Below are 17,462 nucleotides of genomic sequence, written 5' to 3'. Positions count from 1 at the left end.
TGGATAAGGGGATCAGGTATAGGATATTCTAGTTTGCAGATGATACAAAGCTGGGTGGTTGTGATTGCAAGGAAATAGTCATACAACATGGAAAAGGCCTCTTTTTAATACCCGAACCACATAGCTGAATCCCATTCAATCAATGGGAAAACATGCAAACTCCATGTAGAAAGCTCACCACTGTCTCACCCTTGATGCAGGGGAGCTTTTGATATTGGACAAGGTAGGTGAATGGATAAGTTGAGTGGATATAATATGGAAAAATGTGAGGTCATTCACTTTATAGAAAATATTTACTTTAAATGGTAAAAGACTGAAAGGTACTAGTGTTTGTGGCATCCTTGTATACAACTAACTGAATGTTGGCATTGCAGGTTCAGTAAGCAATCAGGAAGGCAAAGAATGTAGGCCCAAAATGCTGGAGTAACTCAGCGGGACAGGCAGCATCTCTGGAGAGAAGGGAGGGTGATGTATTCGGGTCGAGATCATTCTTCCGACCTGAAATATCACCCTTTCCTTCTTCCTGGAGATGCTGCCTGTCCCGCTGAGTTACTCCAGCATTTTGTGTCCGTCTTCAGTTTAAACCAGCAGTTCCTTCCTAGGCAAAGAATATGTTGGCCTTTGTCGCAAGAAGGTTGGAGCGCAAGAACAAGGATGACTTGTTGCATTTGTACAGAACCCTAATAGGACTGCAGCTAGAATATTGTATACAGTTCTGATCTCCCATCCTGAGTAAGGGAGAAACTGCAGCAACGGTTCACCTGATTGATTTCTGGTATGACCAAGAGATCAACTAGACTGCCCATATTTTCTTGAGTTCATAAAAATGATTTAGTTGAAACTTACACAAATTTGATGAGGCTACAATTTTATAGATGCAGATTTGATGTTTCCTCTGAACTAGGTTAGCCTCAAAATATAGGGCCTGCTATTCAGGACAGAGGTGAGGAAACTACTTTGCACAGAGAGCCATGAAAACCTGGTTGCTGATTATATTTGAGAGAGGGACAGACAGAAGTTTTAACTATTGAGGGAGTCCAGAGGGGTCAGCACACGAATGATTAGCCCTAACCATATTGAACGGTGGTGCAGGCAAAGAAGCTGAACAGCCCTCTTTAATTTTTTACGTCCTTGTATAATTTAGATTTTGCAGTAACTTTTCTTTGCCTCTGGATGCCATTTTTGAATCTGCTTGGACTTCCTGGATTTGAATGGCATGCATGGGTCGTATTGAGTGTAGTTCTGTATCAAATCTCAATGCCATTATTTGGTCATCATTTATTTTCTATCGTACTCTGGGGGGCAAAGAGCTACTACCCCCTTTAACATGTTAATATTCTAATTATAATTGGTTGACAAAATAAGCTAGTTAATCAGAAGAAAGTACAACCAGCAGTTAAATTGTTCCCACCCCCATCCTCATCATCCCCTCCTACCTCAGTTTTGTTACATCTTTAAACAACAACATTCTCATGTGATTACCTTTTCTTATGGTAAGGTCACTAGATTTTTCAGCAGAACTGCTTCATAAGCAACCCTTTGAGATGGAACCTGAGGATTATGAACAAGTTTGTAAAAGCAAATTCAGTTGGACAAACTAGTTTGCTTTAATGAGATTTTCATTGTACAGTAAAATGTAGGCAAATTGAATATACATATATATTTTCTCTGTAGGTTCTGGTGTAGAATGCCCCGTGTGTAAAGAAGACTACAGTGTTGGAGAAACAGTTAGGCAACTCCCATGCAACCATTTATTCCACAATGACTGTATAATACCTTGGCTAGAAATGGTAAGTAGCAAAATTACTTGAATGTTGTATTACTTAATCTGTGTCAACTAACAAATTTGTATAATTTTACTTTGACCTGCATTGATCATAAATGGATAGTCATTGCCATTCTTTGTGCCACAACATTTTTCATTGCTCCTCTGAAAGAGCAACCAATTACTCCATTGTCAGAGTGAGGCTAAACGCAAATTGAAGGAACAGCATGTCATATTTTGCTTGGGCAGCTTACAACCCAGTGGTATGAGTATCGATTTATCTAACTTCAAGTAACCTCTCTCTCTCTCTCCATTCCTTCTCCACCTAAGTCACATCAGCTTCTCGTTTTCGCACAACAAACAGATGCATCGTTACTTTTTTGCATATCTTTCATTGTTCTATATCTCTCTACATCGTCTATATCTCTTGTTTCCCTTTCCTGTGACTTTCAGTCTGAAGAAGAGTCTTGACCCGAAACGTCACCCATTCCTTCTCTCCAGAGATGCTGCCTGTCCCGCCGAGTTACTTCAGCTTTTTGTCTATCTTCTCTTAAAATCTACACCTTGTCTCTAGACTCTTACTGAAGGAATAAATCTTTCCCTTTGCTAGTCCAGCACTACCAAAGGTCCAAGTGTGCTGGTGTTTTACTGTGGTTGCACTGAAATTGATGTGTTTCTTTGTTTTTTTGTAAATCCTTAATCCACAATGATTTTCACAAGCCCCAATTTTGTATGATTTCTTAAAAGTCACCTTCCTTTGTCAGTTTTGAAAATTCTAATACTGTAGTCAAATATAATCCAAATCTTGATACCAAATATTTTGACAGATTTAACCACCTTTCTATATAGGTGTTGCTAGTCAAGTAAAGAAAATTATGCTATTTTAAACTGAATTCTACATTTTGATTCCATTTTACATGGCCATTGGCTAGCAGCCTACTATAACTTAAGTAATCATTGACTTTTAGGCTGAAACAAGTGTATGCTTCTATGCTAAGTGTATGCTAATATTCTGGTGATCCAGTCAGTTTTAGAATTTGGACAGCGTGGAAACAGGCCCTTCGGCCCACTGAGTCCGCACCTACCAGCAATCCCCGCACACATACACTATCCGGCACACGCTAGGGACAATTTACACTTATACCAAGCCAATTAACCTGCTAACCTGTACGTCTTTGGAGTGTGGGCGGAAACCGAAGATCTCGGAGAAAACGGGGAGAGCGTACAAACTCCGTACAGTCAGCCCCCGTAGTCTGGATCAAACCTGGGTCTCCAGCGCTGCAAGCACTGTAAGGCAGCAATCTATTGTGCCACGGCACCGCCCCAAGTTCCATTACTTGTTTCAACTGACTGTCTTTATGCTACTTGTCAGCACTTTATGCGTATATTTAGATGCTGCTGGGATTGAATTATATCTAGGGTTGCTTCAGTGTGTCACATGGCATACATTGGTGATGCATATGGATGACATACTTGCCAACTCAACTGTCCTGTTATTGCAGTAGCTTTAATGTCAGCAATCTTTTGAGATTTGAGGATCTTGAACTAGGTATTTTGATTTGCTGTAGTTCAGGATGCATCTGAATTGGTGGAGATGCAGGCCGAAAGTGATGGGACAATTGCATTTAACCATGGCTTGCACCCATACACAGGGATGGTGATCACTGTAGCTCTGCTTTCAGTTCAGTCGCAAGGTGATCTCGCATTGATTCCTTCAAACCTTTTTTAGCCTCCTGAATGTGGGTCTAGCATACAGATTATTTTCATATTTCCTTTGCTTGTATTCTGTCAGAAGCTTCTGCTGCTGAGCACAAATCAACTTTTCAGTACTGGGTAGAAGTTCTCCAAGTGGCTCATTTGTAAAAAGTGTTATGAAACTAAACTGAGTAGATTAGGAAGTCCCAAATTTAATTCCTGGTCAGTTTTGAGTGGTACTAAGAATCTAGCTCATGTTTTAGATTCATTAATGGGAGATGGAAAACAGCAGGAATTGATCTCTCAGGTGCCTCAGTTGCATTTCATTGTTTGTTTCTGATGTTCAAAGTTGAGGAAGAAAGAAAATGCCTTTGTTATAACAATAACTGGGCAACCAATAAAATGTAACATTTCCAATGGTCTAAGCTACACAGTGTAAATTTCCATTCCCTAGGAATATGTTTTTTCTGCTATACCTCCTCTGCTATTTCTTCGCACCAACTCCACCAAAAAAAGAATTGTACACTTTAAATTTTCAGTTAACTGAGGTGACTTATTTCTGAACGTTGTTCTCGTTAAACAATCTGCTTCACACAAATCCATCTTGATCGTTGTCTATATTCTAACAACAAGGCAAGGCAAGGCAACTTTATTTATATAGCACATTTCATACACGAGGCAGACTCAAAGTGCTTCACATAAAAACATGTCATACAATAAAATGAAATAATAAAATGAAATAAAATAGAAGAATTAAAATAAAAGCAAAGTTAAAAATGCATTATAAAAAGTGCAATGTAGTTAAGATTTAGCTGAAAGGTAAAGTTTTCAGTCTTGTTTTAAAAGTGGTCAAAGTTGAGGCAAGTCTTAAATCTTCAGGAAGTTTATTCCAGCTATTTGTTGCATAGTAACTAAATCCTGCTTTCCCATGTTTTGTATTTACTCTGGGAATCACTAACAGATTGGTCTCAGAAGATCTTAGCGGTCTAGAAGGCTTATATAGTGGAAGCATGTCAGTGATATACTTTGGCCCTAAACCATGTAGTGATTTATAGGTGAGCAGCAGGATTTTGAAATCAATTCTCTGACATACAGGGAGCCAATGTAAGGATTTAAGAATTGGTGTAATGTGTTCAAATGTTTTGGTCTTTGTTAGAACTCTAGCAACAGCGTTCTGAACAAGCTGTAGCTGCCTGACAGTTTTTTTCGGAAGACCTGCAAGGAGACCGTTACAATAATCTAGCCTACTAGTACAAGTTTTTCTAAGTCTTGAGCTGACATGAGTCCTCTTAATCTTGCTACGTTTTTGAGGTGATAATAGGCAGCTTCCATTATATTGTGCTCTACAATCTTTTGATGAATACCTTACAAAAAACATCATGGATGGAATGGAGTTTGTGATGGTGCCCAGAGTAGTTGAATAGTATAGACTTGAGTTGCTAATTGAAAGTGGAAATACCGAAGCAATTGAAGACGTTAATGCTGATGGATCAACTGATGTGAAGTATGAGGACGTGGATATAAATTGAGTTAAGCTTATTTAGATAAGATAGGAAAAAAATTAGGAAGTATTTAAAATAATTGAAGCTTATTGACATTAGAGCAAGGAACCTGGTATGGTCACTGTAATAAAATGCAAGTCTTTTGAGTGTGTTGGGACCCTGGAATATAAATTCTGACCAAGCTCCTTTAGTTTAGTTTTAGAGATACAGCACGGAAACAGGCCCTTTGGCCCACCGAGTCCGCACCAACCAGCAATCCCCGCGCATTAACACAAGCCTGCACACACTAAGGACAATTTACACTAATACCAAGTATATAAACCCAAGCCAATTAACCTACCAACCTGTACGTCTTTGGAGTGTGGGAGGAAACTGAAGATCTCGGAGAAAACCCGCGGTCATGGAGAGAACATACAAAAACTCCGTACAGGCAGCACCCGTAGTCGGGATCGAGCCCTGGTCTCTGGTGCTGCAACTCTACCACTGCGCCACCATGGTGCCCATTTCTGGAAGACTGGCAGATGATCCAGAGAGGACTTTTTCTGGTGTGGAGAGATGGAGCATAAATAAAGGAGGGATCATTGAGATGGGATTGAAGCCAAGGGGCAGTGGTATAAATCAAGAATCTGATCGATGTAATTTGACACAAATAATCCATGTATTTTTCAAACTTGGTGACTCAAAATTGACAGAACAATGGAAGAAGGTGAGCTGAGGAAATTGGTTGTGACAAAGATGTAATGATTGGCCAATCCCAGTTGATATCTAAATATCTACTGAGGCTGTCATTGTGCAATTTCTTGCTGTCTTGGTTGGAGATGCTCCCAAACCGTGCTGTGATGCATCCCAATAAAATCCTTTCTACGGCCCATCTGTAGAAGTTGGTGAGAGAAGTTGGAGAAGAATCTAAGTCTAATTTGTTGGCTGATGCTTATAACAAAATTGATATTATTTGAAACCGTGAAACAGATGCAGGTTGGCTTAAGATAGTATCAATAATTTTTTTTAAAAAATGCAAATGCTGAAAGTCTGCAATGAGATGAGAAAATACGTAACTCCAACAGCAAAAAAAAAAACATTGTACATGCTTCACCAGAAATTTTATTGCATGCTTCATTAAAGCCTTTCTTTCTTCAATCCTAGCATGACACTTGTCCAGTCTGTCGGAAAAGCTTAAGCGGGCAAAACACAGCAACAAATCCTCCTGATTTATCAAGGATGAACTTTTCCTCATCATCATCCTCCTCTGCCTCAAGTTCACCAAGTAACGACAATTCAACAAACAATTCCTGAACTATTTTTTAAAGACAGCATCCAAGGCTACTGTTTTCATAATGCAACAGTGTTTGATGACTACCATGACACATTTTATAATTTAAATTATTGTATTATGCATGGCGCAAAGAAAGCCAGAGTAAATGGAGATTCTTAACCAAGAACTCTTTTCTAAAAATGTCAACTCAAACATGAATACCCACTTTTTTCCATATTGACTTGTTTTATAGATCTAACTTGCGGGACCGATTTAAAACATTTCTTATTGACAAGCTGCTATGTTTTATTTTATTTCATCTCACTGTGGGTAGACGAACCCCGTGTGCACATTGCTGTGATCATACTGCTGTGAATTATTTTAAGCAGTGGAAGAATTCTGCTGTTCCTTTGCAAACAAATTTGAAGCTTTAACCATCGTAATGCATTTTAAAGTTAACTCAGCTGTTGGATATCTGGGTATTTTCATTTCATTTTATAGTCCTTGGTTTTGTTTTTCTCATACTAAAAAGGGATTATTTTTTCAAAAGTATCTTTTTATTGGATTGGCCATTTTATAGTTGCTGTGGAAAGCTCTGCCGGACACAACACCATCCCATTTTTTATTCAGTAGAAAGTGGGGCAATGTTTGCTTCAGATTAAATCGAAGGGCATGTGTGTATGGGGTATGCAAATATATTCGAAAATGTATCTTAAAACATTGAAGTGATGATTACATATCTGCTGAAAATGATTTTTAAATCAGTTCTTGCTGTCTTTAAATCTGAAAATATTTGAATCATGGAAGAACTGCAATGCCTCTATTGACTTAATTTGAAGTGGTTTAAGATGCAGTCCAGCAACATTTATTAATCAGCGCCTGGCCTGTCTATCATCTGTCACTTACTGTATATGTAGAAAACCAGACTGGCTTACTTTGTAAGCTTGGGTTTCCTGGTAAGATACAAAATCTAAAGATGTGCCCAATGGTATGCTTGTCAGTAGGTAACACATAGTGTACAGGAATGTGATACAAGCAAATACCCAGTAAACTTGGGGCATTTACTAAGTTTGTTAATATTGTATCGCCATCAATTGTATACATGTCAGTGAATAATCATTACATTTTTAAAAACTGCTTTGTCCTTGACTCTTTGCACCTGAGCAGCATTTTCTTGAAAGGCACCAACCTAATTGATCAATGATATGAAACTTCCCACTTTAATCATTAAAATGACAGAACATAGATGTTTTTCATTTACCTTTGTCGTAACAAAACCTGTATACTTTAGTGATACATAGCACACTAGTCAGTGAAATAAATTATAGTGTATATTTTGCAAGGACCTAAGTGATTTGACGTATCTGTGTTTTAAGCAGAGAAAGGTATAGCGTTGGTGTAAAGTTAGGAAAGAGTAAATGGAAATACATTTATAGTTTACATTTCTATGTCTGTCTCGTAAACTTGAATGTTGTTTCATTAAAGTAAATACTGGGAGAATTTTTTACCATGCACTTTGGTGATTTGGACTACAAGTCTTAAACTTACAAAATAATCTTTTAGTTCAAATCTGCTAAGGCTTGTAGGTGAAGACTTTGGACTTCCACACGGATGAGTTTGTTCTTTAATTGTGGATGTCTGCTGGGAAGCATTTGAATCTGAAAGCTTGAGTAAACGCACTTGGGACCTGAAGTGGTGAGACTTAGTAGAGACGGAGAAATTGTATGAAGATTTAAATTGCCTAATGTCATTTTTTTTTAATTGATTAGAATAGAACAGTACTTTACATAAACCTAAACTTCATCATAAGTTTCTGGACAACCTTGATAAAATTACAGCATGTACATGTAAATATACATTAACAATTCTGGATGTGAATGTAGGTGAATATTCCTGAATATTATTAAGATATATAAGAACTTGACACTCCATGCCTGAATTTTAAATTGACTCCTGGGACAAAAACTGAATTATTGTGGTTTTGACTGCGGAGGTATTTTAGAGTAGTAAATGAATCTCTTTTTGGTATATGGAAGAATTTGGTTTGTCATCTCTGAGTAAAGGGAATTTACTTCAATAATTCAAAGTTAGTTTTACATACATCCCCACTTAACCAAAAATAAAATCAAGTTTGCTTCTACCAGTTTTTATATAGCTGTCCCAAACTTAAATGGAAAGGTTTCCATCAAATTACAAAGTTTCATTTTCAATTAGATTTTTGAATTTTGCTTAATGTCTCCACTGATGTATTACCCACTGACAAGAATATCAATGCATATATTTCTGCTCCAGACTAAGAGATGAGTGCAATAGCTTTGGTGCCCTGAATTCCATCAAGCATCTGAACGATGTTTTTAACATCAGTAAATCTTTTCTAGGTAGGTATCTTGGAAATTATATTTTAAAAAATTATATTCTGCATTTGGCATCTTTTGATTGAATAACTTAATTGATTTTGGAACATGAATTAAAGGTACTTGCATGGTTTTCAGATTAATTTTTAAGATGCATTGCACAGTGGAATTTAGATTGGATGTTTTAGGGATGATATTAATTTTGTTTAAATAAAGACTTTACCACCTTGTTTTTTCCATAAGAAGAAGATATCGTCTTTTCTCCTTGCCTGTGTTCTTGCTTCACTGAATATCAATGAACCTCAGTTAGCCTAACGTACAAAGCTTCCCATCTTCTGCATGGTGGTCTTTCACTTCCTCTCAATTTCTGGGTTTTACATTTCCTCAAGCAGCAACATCTTGACGCTAAATGTATTCAAATTAGCTAGATGTTTAATTCCGTATCTTGCGGGTGATCTAATGTGATTTGGAAGACCTGATTTGTTCTCTTCATGTAAAGGAATACGCACAGCCATTCTGAACCTTTGAAAGTGGAGTAATGACCTTCCATTAGAGTGATTTTCACTTGGATTAATGCCCAGTGTTAAAGATTGTCACATACAGTATACGACGTCCCCCGGGGTAATTAAAATGTAAGACATTGCAGAAATATGAAAATCAATTTTATCTTCACCTTTGGACAAAGGTCTGTACTGTGAATCGTCAACCACCTGCATTTATGTGGCAGCCTAATTATTCACGGACCTGCCTCCTCACGATGAAGCCAGGCTTGCCTAATACTTTGTATATTTGAAACTGACATTCAGAATCAATAAGATACAATAAATAAAATTGATTTGCAGCACTGATTTGTTCCACTGCCAAACCTCTGGTGATTTGAAGGGCATTATTTGGAGGCTGCAATATTTGAACTGAGATATTGTGAAATTAATCACTCATTTCTTGTTTGCAGCTTCAATATATTTTAAATCTTTCCTTTGGAGGAATCTGGAATTTTGCTGCCTTTTTAACTTTCCACTTTAAATCATGAAGGGTTTCCAATTGCAATGCTTTGCATCTGTTCCATGCACATGTAAATGTAGTGTAATTAGAAGAATGTCCCCTGAAAGCAAAGGGAGACCATTAACTGCAATTCTGATCTGATAGATTGAACGGACTTGCTAGCATTTTTACTGTGTATGTAAATATCCAGACACAATGTATTTAGGCACAAGTGTTTTCAGAACTTGGCTATATTTAAATTATCACCAAACTGCCAGCAAGTCCAGAACTTGCAGTGAAAATAATTGCAAATACTTGTAAATGTACTATAAATACAACAATTTAATTAATAAAATGGTTTAAATTATTTTGTTTATTGAAGAATGATTGCTGCCATGAAAATGCAGAGGTGACAAGTGCAATCAGGTAGTATAATACAACGTTCCTCGGTAACTTCCCCGTTTCCCCACCAAGTTATGTTGATGGATTTAAAGGCCGGACCATCCATCGTTTCTTACTTCCTAGTACCAACCTGTAGGATACATGAGACCAACGCTGATTTTGCTGAGATGGAGCAAATTTAGTCTACAAAGAAACTGTTGGGAGCTTTTTCGGCTCAGTGGCATTTAATTGTTGAAGAACTAATTTTAATTCCTAAGCATTAAGGTCAAATTACATACATTTGGAAGTAACTTATTAAATTGCCAAGGCCTGTTGGATCTCCTGGTTGCTAACTATTTTAATTTCAACCCATAGGTATAGACAGAATTCTCCATCTTCAAGTATCCACCCTCTTTCCTGTGCCTCCTCCTCCAGTGCGTCCACAGTTTTCTCACTATATCCCGCCCCATCAGCCACCCTGTTCTTTTCCCCTCCTTTATACGCTCAGCTTCCATTCCCAAGTCACTTCCCTTCCTACTTCCCTCCTTTCCCTTCCAAAAATGTTTGATTTGTTTTGTTTCATAACTCTTTCAGACTGTTCCAAAGTATATCCTTGTAGAATATAGAAATTTTGTACAACCCACTGAAAAATGAAATTCCTTCCCATGCCCGTAAATACTTTGTAGAGTATTTTAGTTCCAGATGCCATACTAGAAGAAAAATTCTCAGCTATTCTCTCAATCGCCCTCAGAATCACAGATTGCCTGTCTCTCCCAAACACTAATGGGTACAGATCCAACCTGCTGAGCCTCTCAGTGTCGTCAACCCTTCATCTCGGGGCTCAACCCAGTGATCCTCTGCACATCCTCCAATGAAAATATCCTTGCATATGGAGATACAAACTTCACACTGTACTCCAGATGTGATCTCATGAATACTCGATAAAGTTGCATCAAACTTATAAAAGCCATCGTTCCATTAGCCTTCCCACTTGCTTTCTGTATTTACATGACAACCCTTTCTGTTTTGTGCAGTAAAACCTCCAACCCCCACCACCACCAGAGCACTTCATTTACCCCAATGAGATTAGATGAATACACACTGTATGGTTCAATGAATTGATGAAAAATTGGTGAACCAGTTAGAAAAGTGGTCTGAACAAAAAACAAATGGGGAAAAATGTTGTCATATAATAACTTGTTTTTCATTTGACAAAAGATATCTGGGAAGATTTATTGTATTTTGAAGAACCTTTGCGAATTTAGCAATTTGCTGCAAATGGATGTGTGTAAGTTTGATAGCGGTGCCCTGATTTACACTGAGTTAACTGATCTCAGATTTTGGAGTGTCCTCCACAGTTATCGTAATCTTCAATGCCTCTACATAAAGGTGAGCCAATTGTTAGTATTACTGTTGGTATAGTAGGGAGCTGTTAGAAAGATTTTGCATGTGTTTCCGAGATAATGGACAAATTACCTATAGGATTTCCCATTATAAGTCAATGCCCAGTTATTCAACTTTGATAAAATTTCAAGGGTGTTGTAGCATTTATGAACTTTTTCTCCATTATATATCGTTAACCATAACAAAAAAGAAATATTCTTCAATGAATGAACGTATCATATTATGATGTTTTATACCAGGGTTTGTTGTGTGATTGCATATCGACTTTGGATTAATCAAAAGCATTCTCTTCCCATTGGGCTACTGAAGTTTATTGGCAGTGGAGCTTGTGTGCGTGCAAATGTTGCTTGTCCAGGGCCAACAGCATTATAAAAGACCCCACACATCTCCATCATGGACTGTTCACTCTGCTGCCCTCGGGCAAAAGGTATCGCAGTATAAGGAGCAGAATGGCCAGGTTTTGCAACAGCTTGTTCCCCCGAGCCATCGGACTCTTGAATTCCATATAATGTGCCGGCACTATTATCTATTTTATCTTTTAATCTATTTAATATTTTTATCTTTTATTTTATGTTGCACGGTGAGCCAGATGCAACAAAATTTCGTTCAGACTTGCATTTGTTGGTGTATTTTTGAATGACAATAAAGTCTTTGATTGATTGATTGTGAAGGCAGGCTTGCATGCTTGCAATGTTTTTCCTATGTAAAATAAATATTCTTCAGATGGATAGGTAGCTTTTTACTATATATTCCTTATTTTCTACTTTGCAGTGATCCAAGGCATGTCCTTAAACATTTTATTTTTGTAGTATCCCTCAAGATTGCAGTTCATTGATTAATTAAGTATATTTGAGCACTTAAACATCTCAAGGATTTTAGAAGAAATTATGTTGACGAATTGATTTCTTCACATAGCTCAATGGTTCTGTATAATTCTCCAGTTCTCTTTCAACATTGATGCTATATGTCCAGGAACCAGGCAAACTATAAAGGGCCAATCAGTATTAAAATGGGAGAAGAAACTGGAGTTTTGAAGGAATTTGGGTGCTGAGGAAATTCAGAGTGTCTCTGAAGATCCTTCAATCCTTCTACTCTGGTGCTGTAGAAAGCATCCTGACCGGAAACATCTCTATCTGGTTTGGCAACAGCTCTGCCCAGGACAGGAAGGCTCTGCGGAGAGTAGTGCGTTCAGGCGAACGCACCACGGGAACTACACTCTTCTTCCCCCCCCCCCCCCCCCCCCTTGCAGGACCTATACACCAGGAGGTCCAGATCCAGAGCCCTACCACCCTAACAATGGACTGTTCCAGCTGCTACGGTCAGGCAAGCGCCTCCGCTGTCACGCAGCAAAAATAGAGAGGCTGAGATGGAGTTTCTTCCCACAGGCCATCAGGACTGTAAACTGATCTCACCAGGGTGTAAATATTGTTGCGTCTTTTTTTAATGTAAATACTGGTTCTGTTCGGTTGTTTTGCACAATCCCGCAAGCATTGCCACTTTCATTTCAGTGTACATCTTGTATGTGTATGTGACAAATAAAGTTGACTTGACTTGACTTGAAGATCAGTGTTTCACAAATGCATAACCACGTCTATGTCAATCTTACATTCTCAGAAGGTTGTTAATCCATGCCCAACTCCAAGAATTAATAAGGCAACCTACAGAGGCGATACAAATCCGTTGCATTACAGAAGTGCCGAACTTAAAATGAATGTTAAATCAACACACTGCATCATGTTACAATTCCCATGACAATATGCAGGTAGTTACCCTGGCCATTGCAGGTAGTTACGGGATGGCGCAGTGGCTCAGCTGTAGAGTTGCTGCCTTACAGCGTAAAAGACTTGAGTTCAATCCTGACTGTGATGTTTGCACGGAGTTTGTACCTTCGCCCTGTGACCGGTGGGTTTTTTCTGGGAGCTCTGTTTTCTCTGGAACTCTCTGCCACAGAGGGTAGTTGAGGCCAGTTCATTGGCTATATTTAAGAGGGAGTTAGATGTGGCCCTTGTGGCTAAAGGGATCAGGGGGTATGGAGAGAAGGCAGGTACGGAATACTGAGTTGAATGATCAGCCATGATCATATTGAATGGCGGTGCAGGCTCGAAGGGCCGAATGGCCTACTCCTGCACCTATTTTCTATGTATCTATGTAACCGTGATTATCTTTTGCAAAATATGCAAATAGGTTTTTTGAGACACAAGAAACTGCAGGTGCTAGAATCTTGAGCAAAAAAGCAAAGTGCTGGAGGAACCCTTTGGATCGAGGAGGCGATGGACAGATGGAGTTTTGGGTTGAGACTTCTTCACATTGGGTCATGAGTCTGAAGAAGGGTCTCGACCCGAAAGGTCATCTGTCCATTCCCTCCCCAGATGTTGTCTGACCTGCTAAAGTTTCTCCAAAACTTTGTGTTTTGCTGAAATAACTTTTTGGTGTTGATATTGATTAACGGATAACTAATGGACTGGACTCGATGGATAACTCCCCTGGTGTTCTTTGAAATAGTGTAATGAAATCTTCTTGCGGTTGCAGGCAAGGTCTTGGTTTAATGCTACATCTAATGAAGGATTGCATTACAACATTGTGCCAAAATTCACATACCAGCCTGCTTTGAAATAGCTCCATGCAAGACCACAAGAAATTGCAGTGAATTGTGGAAACAGCCCGGACCATCACACAAACCAAGTTCCCCTAACTGCATTTACACCTCATGCTGCTTCGGTAAGGCAACCAGCATAATCAATGATGAGTCGCACCCAGGCAACTCCCCCTTCTCCCCTCTCCCATCAGGCAAGATATATAAGATGTGAAAACGCACACCTCCTGATTCAGGGACAGTTTCTTCATCAGATTCAGGGACATTTTCTTCACAGCTGTTATCAGGCAACTGAACCATTCTACCAACAACTAAAGAGCAATCCTGAGCAACTAAACCTCATTGGAGACCCTCAGACTACCTTTGATCAGACTTTACAGGACTTTACCTTGTACTAAACATTATTCACATTATATCCTTTATCATGTATCTACACTGAATGGCTCGATTGTAATCATGTATTGTCTTTCCGCTGACTAGCATGCAAAAAAATGTTTTTCACTGTACCTCAGTACACGTGACAATAAACTAAATTAAATTCAATGTATGAAGTGCTGTGAATTGTATAACTAAAAGTTCTTAATCTTGGAAAAAAAAGATTGCTGTGTAATTCAAAAAATGATTGTCAGAAAGATAACAGCTTTTTTTCTTAGTTATTCATTATGAGCACATAATAGATGAGATTAATGCAACTTGATAGCTGTGCAGTGTTTTACCCATGAATGCTGTGTTTGTGAAACATCCAAAGAGCTTAAGAAGATAGCGTTTTGTTTTCTCTTTAATGTAATTAAAATAGGTTGTTTTTTTTAAGTCGGTGTGAACATTAGACTAAATCTTCATTATGCACAGAGTCGCATTGTCATGGTAAAAATGGATGGTATTGGAGTGTCACAATATTTGGAAACGTGATAGTATGACCTTTCTTTTGGTAGTCATGGGCTTTGTGAATTTCAGCTTCAGTGATGTGAGATCAGCAGACTTTGCAGGATCATGTTGTGGATGTTCAGTAAATGAAAGCCACCCTTTGATGCTGCCGTTGATACTTTTGTCGCTGGAGTGCCAGCAATGTCATTTTTTGGTTGACCTACTTTAGTAATTGCCTCAATTCAGTACCTGTTACCAGTTGCACAGTGCTCCTGTTCACAAGACACTGATCCTATCTCTTTCGACAGATGCCACTGATTGTATCAGTAATGAAAGCACTCCTATGTGTAATGAGAGTCTCATTATACTGCAGTCTAAAACTGATCCAACAGATGGTGCTAAGGTTACAGTTTACCTAATGTCTCATGCACCACGGATATGCTGTTAACTCACCAGGCACGTACCGTCAGACTCAAGAACAGCTTCCTCCCCGCTGTTACCAGACTCTTCAACAGACCTCTCGCATGCTGGAGATTAATTCCCAATCTTCCAATTCACGTCATTGCTGCCCTTGGATTTTTTTTATCTGTACTTTTTCTGTCATTTTTAACACTATAGTCTACACTCTGTTTATTTTCTTCTTTGCTCTGATGTGCTCACATATGGTACGACTTACCTGGATAGCACGCAAAACAAATTTGACTGAATCTCGGTTACATGTCGGTAAAAGTACATACCTTTAGAAGGGGATTTGGAGGAATCTCTTTAGTCAGAGGGCGGTGAATCTGTGGAAATGCCGACAAAGTCAATGGATATTTTTTAGGTGGAGATTGACAGATTCTTGATCAGTGTACGGGTGTCAGGAGTTATAGGAAGAAGGCAGGAGAATGGGATTGAGAGGTAAAGGTAGATCAGCCATTGAATGGCAGAGTAGACTTGATGGGCCGAATGGCCTAATTCTGCTTGTATAACTTATGAACTCATGTGACAATAATAATAAATAAATAAATAAGGTGACATTGCCAATAAAAAGCATGGATTCAAAGCTGCCAATTTATCAGCTAAAGAGATGCCAACGTGGGTAACAAATGGTGATCGTGCATGTCTTTAAAGGTGGATTTCTACTGATTTGGTAACTAGGGGACTCGGTGGCGGTGGGGCTTTGTGGCCAACGGAGCTTCGGGGCGGCAGTGAAACCCCTTGGGTAGATCTGTGGTTGATGAGGGTGCGGGGGGAGAACAATGGAGGACCCGGCGGGTGTACTTTGTAACTTTGTCAGTGCCGTATGTGGTGACTATTTGCATATCTTGGGTAGGCAAGCAAAGACATTTATTGTGCCTTGTCACATATGACAATAAAGTATTCCATTCCATTTAAAGCATGATCGGTGCAATGTTGCATTCGCGTTCTCAACCTAGGCAGTAAAGATTTTCCAATAAGGAACAACAGAGTTCAAAAACTGAAGGCAGAACATCGGTCTCGGAGACTGAGATCACAGAGTCATCAGGGACTGCGGGATCCTGTAATGTCACATCATTGTGTAGCAAGGAACTGCAGATGCTGGTTTAAACAGAAGATAGACACAATGATAACTTTGTCTGCCTGGTCCGCCATTGAGGTCTTGTAGGTTGGATCGTTCTTAGTCTGGACCAGGGGTGGGGAACCTTTTCATGTTGAAATGCCGCATTAAGTTAGCTGTAATCTAATAAGGCCGCATCCAAGAAACTTCAATTAGATATACTTCAAAATGTACATTATTTTGTAAAAATCTAACTACTATGTACTAACTTCAAGAAAATGAAAAAAATGTGTTAATTCTAAAGTTAACTAACCATTTAATTACTTTGTTGTGACTGCCTTTTGTGGGAGGTTAACGCACATTCTATAGTCGCATTAGCACAAAATCATGAGCATAACAGTGTTAAAATAGCTCGCGTGACTTACTAAAGTTTTAATTGTGACCGTCAGTCGGGGAGAATTATTTTGTTGAATCTTCTTTTACTCTTTGGTATTTTAAATACATTCATTTTAAGATTAAAATAAAAATAATAAAAGATGAACAAAAACATTAATAAAATAAAAATAAAAGGATTTATTCTACAAAATTTGGATTCATTCAAAAGGCCGCACTTAATGGCCTAGAAGGCCGTATGCGGCCTTAAGGCTGCACGTTCCCCACCCCTGGTCTGGAACCTCATCTTCGGCCTTACTGCCATGGGTGGCCTCACCAGAAGCTGGTGCTTCCGAAGGCATCGCTCTCTGAATCATTGGGACACGCAAGCCTCTTCACCATGACAAGGTAAACGATACGAAGAGGCCGTTTCCAGTCAGGAGTGAAACAGGGATGCGTAATTGCCCCAACACTGCTCACCATCTTCGTTGCGACAACCACCACATCATCCAGGACGAGCTACCCCCAGGAATCGAAATCGTCTACAGAACGGATGGCAGACTTTTCAATCTTGCCCGTCTCAAGTCCAAAACTAAGACATCTATGACCTTCGACATCGACAATTGGGAAACCAATGCCAAGGACAGGAAACTGGCCAAGATGTTTCATCCAAGAAGGAACAGCGACCTTCGAAGCCAAGAGATGCGCAGAATTAGAAGAAAAGAGAAGAAAACGGAAAGAGAGGCAGCAACAACCAAAGCCTGATCTGCCATCTGGAAT

At 39.0% G+C, this 17,462-nt stretch overlaps 1 protein-coding gene and 1 long non-coding RNA gene across 2 annotated transcripts in view; one reads left to right on the top strand and one right to left on the bottom strand.

Annotated features, from left to right (window-relative positions):
- The window catches only part of rnf126 (ring finger protein 126), a 55,492-nt gene extending 46,679 nt beyond the window's left edge, over positions 1 to 8,813 (top strand). Inside the window, exons 8-9 of the mRNA XM_033046521.1 lie at positions 1,675 to 1,790; positions 6,106 to 8,813. Coding sequence (XP_032902412.1) covers positions 1,675 to 1,790; positions 6,106 to 6,255 — 266 coding nt within the window. The 3' untranslated portion in view covers positions 6,256 to 8,813. The remainder of the gene's footprint in view (positions 1 to 1,674; positions 1,791 to 6,105) is intronic.
- Positions 1,203 to 17,211, bottom strand: LOC116989298. Its single transcript, XR_004416207.1, has 3 exons — positions 17,199 to 17,211; positions 9,817 to 9,820; positions 1,203 to 1,310 (listed from the first exon to the last, which is right to left on the bottom strand). It is a non-coding gene; the product is annotated as an uncharacterized LOC116989298 (long non-coding RNA).
- Positions 17,212 to 17,462: the final 251 nt, after the last annotated feature.

The sequence above is a fragment of the Amblyraja radiata genome, chromosome 29 (assembly GCF_010909765.2).
Source record: "Amblyraja radiata isolate CabotCenter1 chromosome 29, sAmbRad1.1.pri, whole genome shotgun sequence".
NCBI classification, from domain to species: domain Eukaryota; kingdom Metazoa; phylum Chordata; class Chondrichthyes; order Rajiformes; family Rajidae; genus Amblyraja; species Amblyraja radiata.
Note: the sequence above shows the minus strand (reverse complement) of the source record. Positions and strands in the feature narration are given on the sequence as shown.